Source organism: Lepidochelys olivacea (genome assembly GCF_965140295.1).
Source record: "Lepidochelys olivacea isolate rLepOli2 genome assembly, chromosome: 6".
Classification (NCBI taxonomy): Eukaryota; Metazoa; Chordata; order Testudines; family Cheloniidae; genus Lepidochelys; species Lepidochelys olivacea.
Window position 1 is genome coordinate 120,329,153 of NC_140416.1, and position 10,534 is coordinate 120,339,686.

The following is a 10,534-nucleotide window of genomic DNA, read 5'->3' on the forward strand; positions in this document are numbered from 1 at the left end:
TTTTTTTGGGACAATCCTCTGTGGTGGAGTGGCTGGTTGGCCGGTGGCCCCCCCCCCCCGCATTCTTGGGCGTTTGGGTGTGGAGGCTATGGAACTTGGGGAGGAGGGCGGTTGGTTACACAGGGGCTGTAGTGGCAGTCTGTGCTCCAGCTGCCTTTGCTGCAGCTCAACCATACACTGGAGCATACTGGTTTGGTCCTCCAGCAGCCTCAGCACTGAATCCTGCCTCCTCTCATCACGCTGCTGCCACATTTGAGCTTCAGCCCTCTCTTCAGCCCGCCACCTCTCCTCCCAGTCATTTTGTGCTTTCCTGCACTCTGACATTATTTGCCTCCACGCATTCATCTGTGCTCTGTCAGTGTGGGAGGACAGCATGAGCTCAGAGAACATTTCATCTCGAGTGCATTTTTTTTCTTTCTAAGCTTCACTAGCCTCTGGGAAGGAGAAGATCCTGTGATCATTGAAACACATGCAGCTGGTGGAGAAAAAAAAAAGGACAGCGGTATTTAAAAAGACACATTTTATAAAACAGTGGCTACACTCTTTCAGGGTAAACCTTGCTGTTAACATTACATACATAGCACATGTGCTTTCGTTACAAGGTCGCATTTTGCCTCCCCCCACCGCGTGGCTACCCCCTCAAACCTCCCCCCTCCCTGTGGCTAACAGCGGGGAACATTTCTGTTTAGCCACAGGCAAACAGCCCAGCAGGAATGGGCTCCTCTGAGTGTCCCCTGAAGAAAAGCACTCTATTTCAACCAGGTGACCATGAATTATATCTCACTCTCCTGAGGATAACACAGAGAGATAAAGAACGGATGTTGTTTGAACGCCAGCAAACATACACTGCAATGCTTTGTTGTACAATGATTCCCAAGTACGTGTTACTGGCTTGGAGTGGTAAAGTCCTACCATGAAGGACGCAATAAGGCTGCCCTCCCCAGAAACCTTTTGCAAAGGCTTTGGGAGTACATCCAGGAGAGCCGCGAATGCCAGGGCAAAGTAATCCTTTCACATGCTTGCTTTTAAACCATGTATAGTATTTTAAAAGGTACACTCACCGGAGGTCCCTTCTCCGCCTCCTGGACCCAGCAGGCGGCCTTGGGTGGGTTCGGGGGGTACTGGCTCCAGGTCCAAGGTGACAAACAGTTCCTGGCTGTCGGGAAAACCGGTTTCTCCACTTGCTTGCTGTGAGCTATCTACAACCTCATCATCATCTTCTTCGTCCTCAAAACCTGCTTCCGTATTGCCTCCATCTCCATTGAAGGAGTCAAACAACACGGCTGGGGTAGTGGTGGCTGAACCCCCTAAAATGGCATGCAGCTCATCATACAAGCGGCATGTTTGGGGCTCTGACCCGGAGCGGCCGTTCGCCTCTCTGGTTTTCTGGTAGGCTTGCCTCAGCTCCTTCAGTTTCATGCGGCACTGCTTCGGGTCCCTGTTATGGTCTCTGTCCTTCATGCCCTGGGAGATTTTGACAAAGGTTTTGGCATTTCGAAAACTGGAATGGAGTTCTGATAGCACGGATTCCTCTCCCCATACAGCGATCAGATCCCGTACCTCCCGTTCGGTCCATGCTGGAGCTCTTTTGCGATTCTGGGACTCCATCATGGTCACCTCTGCTGATGAGCTCTGCATGGTCACCTGCAGCTTGCCACGCTGGCCAAACAGAAAATGAGATTCAAAAGTTCACGGTTCTTTTCCTGTCTACCTGGCCAGTGCATCTGAGTTGAGAGTGCTGTCCAGAGCGGTCACAATGGAGCATTCTGGGATAGCTCCCAGAGGCCAATACCGTCGAATTGTGTCCACAGTACCCCAAATTCGAGCCGGCAAGGCCGATTTAAGCGCTAATCCACTTGTCAGGGATGGAGTAAGGAAATCGATTTTTAAGAGCCCTTTAAGTCGAAATAAAGGGCTTCATCGTGTGGACGGGTGCAGGTTTACATCGATTTAATGCTGCTAAATTCGACCTAAAGTCCTAGTGTAGACCAGGGCTGTATGGGGTGGGTGCAGTGTCAGTGTCTATTTGGCATTTGCACTGACATCCTTGTATTACACTGGATGCACAACGGCAAACAACCATACTACTCAAGAGGTTTTTTATGGTATAATCTTCAATAGGGTGTGTAATCCCGCTATAAAAAGCAGAAGCAAAGGTTGATATACGCTATGAAAACAAACTGAAGTCAGGAATAGGTACAGAAAATGTATAGCTTTTCCAGCACTATTAAGCAATGGAGTGTAACTTTTCAATTTTGAAATGTGGTCTTATTTTCCAGATCTTTTTCATAGCGATTTCATCTCTAGTGATGGAACTCCTTTTGACGTGGTAGGTTCACCTTTAGTCTGACTTGACTAAAACAATCCATTTACATGGCAACACCATTAAACTTTCATATGAAATGGCTTTTGTAAAATTCCCTGAACTACTGCAATGAATTCAACTCCATAAAAAGTCAGTTGAAAGACCTGGTTACTCAAGTGCAGTGGTTCTCAAACTGCGGGTCTGGATTTGAATGGGGTCACCAGGGCTGGCTTAGACTTGCTGAAGCCCGAGCCCCACTACCCAGGGCCAAAGCCTGAGGGCTTCAGCCCTGGATGGCAGGACTCAGGTGGCAGGCCCCCTGACTGGGGCTGAAGCCCTTGAGCTTCAGGTTTGGCCCCCCCCACCTGGAGCAGTGGGGCTTGGGCTTTGGCCCGTCCCCCAGGGCAGTGGGGCTTGGGCGGGCTCAGGGTTCAGTCCCCTGCCCCAGATCGTGAAGTAACTTTTATTATTAGAAGGGGTTCGTGATGTAATGAAGTTTGATAACCCCTGTTCTAGTGAATGCAGCCCTTTGTGGTGACTCGAGAACAGCTTACGTGGATCCGGATAAAATAGCTCAAGATTTTTGTAGAACAGTTGTCTAACTCCTGTCAAACTGCTTGATCCTTGACTTGGTCAAACTGCCAAACATCCAGAAAATCTAATTAGTCTGAACCCTTAGTGATCTTCTCCCTCATGAAGAGTTGAGGCATGATAGCTAACCAGGTGAAGGCTTATTTCCTTCTGTTAATACCTGCTAAAAATGGATCATATGCTCCTCACTTTTTGCCTTCATCTGTCCTTTTTCCTTCCCTCTTTCATACGAGACTGCTTCAGGTCTCTATTCTCCCTCTGCCTTGGTAGCTCTAATATTTTCTCGGGCTGAAATTGTCAAAAGAGCCCCAGGGGAAAGTTGGTGTCCAAATCTAGGGGATTTGGGTGCCCAGCTCCATTGGCTCCTCTGAAGATCCCCACCTTGCTACTGTAACTGGTCCCCTTCTCTCCAAAACTGAGCTGATACTTAAACTCTCCTTATGTGATTGGAAACACAAGCCAGCAAAGTGCTGGACCAAAGAGGAGGTCCCAGTGACATTGGTAAGTTGGTTGGGGGGGGGGGAAGGGTTGATTCGTGGGTGTTGCTTTGGAACAATGTGAAGTACAACAGCTATCACCACATTTGAGCCGAGCTCTCCATCCGATGCTTAACATTTCTAGCCATGCTGCCGCTTTCGGCACTCTTAAGGGTTCTGCTAGCAAAGCCTATGTTTTACCTTTAAAGCTGTGATGATTAGTGCCCATAGTACTGAATGAGGGGATGAGAGAAAATTCCCTTAATAAAATCCCTGTGTCAAAACATTGTCCCCCACTTCTTGTCCCAAGGGCTTATACATGTCTACTATTCATAGACACCTACACCATGCATAAACACTTGATTGACCATGACAGCTCCTGTCAGTCTGGCATTAAATCATTGTGCTAATCAGTAGAGTAATCTGCTGCTGTAATATAAATTAGTGACTTTTGTTATGTGCTGTAGGCTGGATAACTGTTGCTTGAACACTTACTTCACACTTTAATTTCCCCTACAGCCAAGCCTGGATTGCAGCCTCCCCTTCACGCCAGTCAGGAATGAAGCACAGAAGGTTGCTGCAGCTGAAATATGCAATGATCTAATTGTATTTTCTCCTTTGTCTCTCCCCTCTGTGGAAAAATGAAGACTGACTTTGAATTCAGAATGTGTAAATTACACTAACTGAATACACAGAGGGACATCTGAAGTACCAGGATATTACCCTTGAGAACAACTGTGTACTGAGTAAATGTGTCTAACCTGGTATTTAAATAGTAGAGCTACTTATTAAAAAAATTTTTGTAACATTTTATGAAGCAGATGACGTTGCAATTTGATAACTGCTGTACAGTAATTGCTAGGGAGGGTGATAAGTAGACCTGCTGTATCCGTAGTGACTTGCATGATGACTCTCCTATTTAGGGATAATATATCATGTCTAAGCTTTCACACATGTCCTATCCACTCCATGGTATAAACTTTATTTTATTCAGTTTTTGCTTTTCTCCATTTCTTTCCTTACCTCAAAAAATAATTCATGTATAAAATATGGGGCATGCTTTGTGCAGTCATTGTTAATGTTAGCTGCACCTCTATCCCCTTTCTGGTCTCTGAGTGCACCCATTCGGGCCCTTTGTCTTTACACTCTGGAATTCCACAGTTCTCCCACACTTACACCGAGCCCTGGGATAGTTCGTACTCTGTGTATTGACTGTGCTTATTCAGCAGCTCTGACGGGGGCTCTTTTTAGGAGTCAGCCATCAGTGACCAAACAGCTTTCTTAAAACAAACAATATGTTGGTTTTAACAGTAGGAACAAAGCATTTGAAGAGGATTTGAAAACAGGTGTGTATGAGTATGGCTGATGGCACCTGAGGCAAGTTTTCTTCAGACTCCCCCAGCAAGTTCTTGTATGTCACCCTGATTTCCCCAAACTCCCCCTCCATCTTGAGAGAGAGACTCAAACTTGCCACAGTTCTTTGATCTCCTGTGTTCCTGAGCCTTTGCCTGTCTTGGCATCAGCTCTTAACAAGCCACAAGTGGTTATGGAGCAGTGGCTTATCCTGAACCCTTCCTTTTCCTTATTAGCCCCCCGTTGAACTAGATCAATATATTCATACAGCAAACATCCCAGTAACCAAGGCAACATCCAGTATTCATAAATTATTATAGATCAGCTCCAATTGTCACACATCATTTTAAAAAAAGTGACTTTTAGCCTCTTCATTGTCTAATTGTCAATCTTGTATAATTAAAATACCAATTCTCCCCTAACTTTACTTCAAAAGCTTAGTCAGATACCTAGTATCTTTCCATAGTTACAATGCTTTCTGCTGCATCTCGCCTCTGAAGGGGTATCTTATTTCAAAATGTTAAGCTGAAAGTGCTGTATTCATGACACTAGAGTCGGGTGTTGAACTAAAGATGAGGGTGCTAACCTGTCTCAGGATTGCTGTGCTGGTCCACTTGCTGAATTCGGTCCCCAAGGCAGATAGCCATCTCCATTCCTCTTTTACAGAGGACAAATTTCTTGCTCAGCTGAATTCTTAAAAATCCTGTGTAGTAAGGAGTGTTGGAGAATCATATGTGAAATGTTAGTCTGTATATAATAGTGTTAAATGGTGGGGGGGTTCTGATGACCCTGTCCTTCTGGGCTAGCACATCTCACCTGCTGACAACTCAAACTGCCTGCTCCTTACTATGTAATGTCACAATTAAGGCATAACTGTTAGTTGCCTTAAGTGGACAACTCATATATTACATATGACTCATCCTTGATAAGTTTGTAAACAGGTTCCCTAAGGGTTTCTTTTAAAGTAATGCTTGTCCTGATGTTCTTCATGTGACTTCAGATTGCAGCTTTCCTGGGGAGTGTTGCATGTGAATGGAATCAGATCTGAAAATGGACGCTGTAAGATTAAAGGGAACATACAACTTTAACAGATCCCCTCAAAGAAATTAACCAACCCATAAGCTCTCCTTCCAGCAGGGTGTAGGAGGAAATTGTTTAGCTAAACTTTATGGTAAAACCACCTGGAGATGAAGGATAGTCTAGTAGCTAGGGCACTCTGCCACTGACTTCCTCTGTGACCTTAGGTAAGTTGCTTAGCCTCTCTGTGCTTCAGTTTCTTATCTATAAAATAAGGATACTAGTCCTATCTCACAATGGGGGTTTGAGGTGCTCAGGTAGCATGGTAATGGAAGATTTAAGTAATGCTAATTTGTATTGCTCACACCTTCAGCCATCTTATTCTCAGGCTTCAGAGTTCTAACCTCCTTGAAGTAGTTGTGGCATAACTTGCCATACCTTCCCCTTCATGAACAAGGTCAGCTCCCAGACTGCTGCACTGGGCAGCACAGCATGGGGAGGAGGTGACCAGCCCTCTGTGGAGAAAGAAGTGGTTCGGGACTATTTAGAAAAGCTGGCCGAGCACAAATCCATGGGGCCAGATGCGCTGCATCCGAGAGTGCTAAAGGAGTTGGCGGATGTGATTGCAGAGCCATTGGCCATTATCTTTGAAAACTCATGGCGATCCGGGGAAGTCCCGGACTACTGGAAAAAGGCTAATGTAGTGCCCATCTTTAAAAAAGGGATGAAGGAGGATCCTGGGAACTACAGGCCAGTCAGCCTCACCTCAGTCCCTGGAAAAATCATGGAGCAGGTCCTCAAGGAATCAATTCTGAAGCATTTAGAGGAGAGGAAAGTGATCAGGAACAGTCAGCATGGATTCACCAAGGGCAAGTCATGCCTGACTAATCTAATTGCCTTCTATGAAGAGATAACTGGCTCTGTGGATGAGGGGAAAGTGGTGGACGTGTTGTTCCTTGACTTTAGCGAAGCTTTTGACACAGTCTCCCACAGTATTCTTGCCAGCAAGTTAAAGAAGTATGGGCTGGATGAATGGACTATAATGTGGATAGAAAGTTGACTAGATTGTCGGGCTCAACGGGTAGTGATCAATGGCTCCATATCTAGATGGCAGCCGGTATCAAGTGGAGTGCCCCAAGGGTCGGTCCTCGGGCCGGTTTTGTTCAATATCTTCATAAATGATCGGGAGGATGGTGTGGATTGCACCCTCAGCAAGTTTGCAGATGACACTAAACTGGGAGGAGAGGTAGATACGCTGGAGGGTAGGGATAGGATACAGAGGGACCTAGACAAATTAGAGGATTGGGCCAAAAGAAATCTGAGGTTCAACAAGGACAAGTGCAGAGTCTTGCACTTAGGCCGGAAGAATCCCATGCACCGCTACAGACTAGGGACCGAATGGCTCGGCAGCAGTTCTGCAGAAAAGGACCTAGGGGTTACAGTGGATGAGAAGCTAGATATGAGTCAACAGTGTGCCCTTGTTGCCAAGAAGGCCAATGGCATTTTGGGCTGTATAAGTAGGGGCATTGCCAGCAGATCGAGGGCCGTGATCGTTCCCCTCTATTCGACATTGGTGAGGCCTCATGTGGAGTCCTGTGTCCAGTTTTGGGCCCCACACTACAAGAAGGATGTGGAAAAATTGGAAAACATCCAGTGGAGGGCAACCAAAATGATTAGGGGACTGGAACACATGACTTCTGAGGAGAGGCTGAGGGAACTGGGATTGTTTAGTCTGCGGAAGAGAAGAATGAGGGGGGATTTGATAGCTGCTTTCAACTACCTGAACGGGGGTTCCAAAGAGGATGGATCTAGACTGTTCTCAGTGGTAGCTGATGACCGAACACGGAGTAATGGTCTCAAGTTGCAGTGGGGGAGATTTAGGTTGGATATTAGGAAAAACTTCTTCACTAGGAGGGTGGTGAAACACTGGAATGCATTACCTAGGGAGGTGATGGAATCTCCTTCCTTAGATATTTTTAAGGTCAGGCTTGACAAAGCCCTGGCTGGGATGACTTAGTTGGTGATTGGCCCTGCTTTGAGCAGGGGGTTGGACTAGATGACCTCCTGAGGTCCCTTCCAACCCTGAGATTCTATGATTCTATTAGAATGTACAGAGGCAACCTTTCCTAGGAGAGCTTGGCCTGGCCAGATCCTTCTCTTTTTAGAAACCTAACTGTGCTCTCTTCTCCAAGACCTACTTAGTATATAACTGTAAGTATTTGAAGTTAAGTCTTAGAAACAAAAATGGGGAAGGGTGAAAGGCCACCAAGCCAGCTCCTTCCCATTTGGGGTGATCAGTGTATTCTCCCCACCTCTTCATGCAAGACTTCCTCTTGAAGTTGGAGGTTGCCAACAGCCCCAACTCACTGTTAATAAACGTAGAGAGGAAAGGAGAATCAGCTTGTCTGTACTGTATTTTTTATGACGTAAGTATCTACACACTTCCATGGTGCTTGAGTAATTTCAGGGTGGATAAAAATCAATGATTTTTTTTAAAAAAAATCTTTTTTTTATTTAAAGTGGATTTTTTTGATAAACTTTTTGAGGAAAAAACCTATTTAAAGATATATTCTCGCTCAAAGATATCTCATCATGGAATAGTATTCTATAGTGTGAGACAATATATTCATGTAATATTTAAGTAACATTTTGAAAATGAGTTCCAAAGGTTCATGGATTAGGGACCCAATCTTATGGAGTTCCAGGGGCTTCTGTATAGATTACTTAGGTTAATCTTCCTATCTACCCAATGGGACTCAGTACTCAGTCTAGAAGATACCATCAGAGATGCTTAGTTTTGCAGTTCTCAAACTGTGGATTTGTCTCCAGAGGTAACATGCTTGTTAACAGCAAAAATGTTTTAAAATCAATAATATATAGAGGTGAGAAATAAAGGACCTCAACTCTATTGTCCCTCTGGAAACTTGTGTACACAGAGTCAATTCCTTACCTCTCTCTAAAAGTGCAAACTTTCAAAAAGTTCAATGAATAGAAGATTGTTGGGGGTGGAATAGATCTGGACGAGGAGAAGAAGTCTGGACTTAAATGTGAGAAGTGAGGAACCTGTGCTTGTTTTGTTAAAATATGTTTGCTGTTGAAGAAAAAAATCCCGAATACTCAATGTTTTTTAGTTAAATAAAACAATTTAAATGTCTGTCTGGTGATTATCTCCTCCATATAGCATGGCAAGAAAATCCTGCAAATATTGATTGATCACCTCCCAGTGACTTCATAAATATCTGCTTCAGTTACCTTTGGTAAATGAAATAACCAAACAATCATTAGTTTTACAGCTCTATCAGAAAATGAATCTGAAAAGTTTTCAAAATAAATCAGTTTAAAAATGTATAGTGTGTACCTTCTAAAAATGAAACCTACATCCATCTCTGAGTTATGAAGACTCTATTAAGGCTATAACAACCCCCAAGAATGCACTTTATGTAGAAATCCATGATTAAATTGAGTCTTCTTGACTAGTGATTTAAATCAAATCCACCCTGAGTAATTTCTCCCAACTGAACATAACTACTTAGAAATCTAGTGCCCCACAGAGTATTCTTACTGTTCAGTTCACTACATATCAGCTATCCTACCAGGTGCAAAGGTCCGTTTCCCATGCTGCTGCTTTGTGTAGTAGAATCTCTTCAGAAGATTCCCCTTCCTGGAAAATCCTTTCCCCTTAAAGGAATTCATGTTTAAGTTCAACTAGCTCACAGTGTGGAGTAGTTGAAAGGACAATGAAGTCCTAGCTCCTAAGTGGAAGAATTAATCAAGTTTTCAACTCTGTTTTTATTCCAAGTTTTATAAACTAGGTTACTACGGAACCTCATGCTTTCCCTATATTAAGTGTAACCCCTCTTGTTCTCTCAGCCTCCGCTTGTCCAAGAAGACTGACCATTAGAAGGGAGATACCGGCATCTTTATTTCAAACAAGCTAGGTCAGGCTGAACTGCTGCAACTTTTAATTAACTTTTATCTTCAACTTTAATGAGACAATTTAATTTTCATTAGTTTTAAATGCTATAGAAGTGGATAAAATTAATTTTTGTACAAGCTTAAGCTTTTAGCTTGTCTGAAAAGGTGTTTCCTGATTTGATTTTTTCCAATAACTGCAATTCTCACGTAACTTTTCTTGAGCCTCATTTATTCCTAATATCTTACATAAGAACAGCCATACTAGGTCAGACCAAAGGTATCCCAGTATCCTGTCCCCTGACAGTGGCCAATGGCAGGTGCCCTAAAGGGAATGAACAGACAGGTTATCATCAAGTGATCCATGCCCTGTCACCCAATCCCAGCTTCTGGCAAACAGAGGCTCGGGACACCATTCTAGCCCATCTTCAGCTAACAGGTGTGAGTGGAGAGCTATATTGTGTTTTACAGGGTCAAAACACTGCAGCACCACCTTGCTGTAGGCTTCCTTCTGAATGGAGTTCAAGTAGGGGTTAGTGAATGCTCTAGGCTCCAGCTGTACTTCCTGGAGAAGCAAAGGAAGTGGCTGCTTTGCAGTAGCTCTAAAATTAAGAGACTGTAGAAGAAAAGTGATTCTAGAGGCATCCCTCAGAGGAGGTGACCAAACTATGACCAAGATTGATACCCTCAGCGTGGTTGAGCTTTACTTCTGTATCAGTTAGCGTGGTGTCAGATTCTGCCCAGAGCCAATCTAAAACAACATGAAGATTCACATCCCAATCAGGTGTCTGATAGAGAAACCCTGACCTGGGTGTTCCTTTTACTCATGGGACCAATGGTTGCATGCATCAGGCTGTTCTCCCAGTCAGGCTGTTCATTT

At 44.3% G+C, this 10,534-nt stretch overlaps 1 protein-coding gene across 3 annotated transcripts in view; it reads left to right on the top strand.

Annotated features, from left to right (window-relative positions):
• Window positions 1-4,365, top strand: part of DLGAP5 (DLG associated protein 5) — a 47,376-nt gene extending 43,011 nt beyond the window's left edge. For all 3 annotated transcript variants that reach the window (XM_084630345.1, XM_084630346.1, XM_084630347.1), the window contains exons 18-19: window positions 2,280-2,329; window positions 3,892-4,365. In XM_084630345.1, the coding sequence (XP_084486471.1) occupies window positions 2,280-2,329; window positions 3,892-4,017 (176 nt within the window). In that variant the 3' untranslated portion in view covers window positions 4,018-4,365. The remainder of the gene's footprint in view (window positions 1-2,279; window positions 2,330-3,891) is intronic.
• The last annotated feature ends 6,169 nt before the right edge of the window (window positions 4,366-10,534 follow it).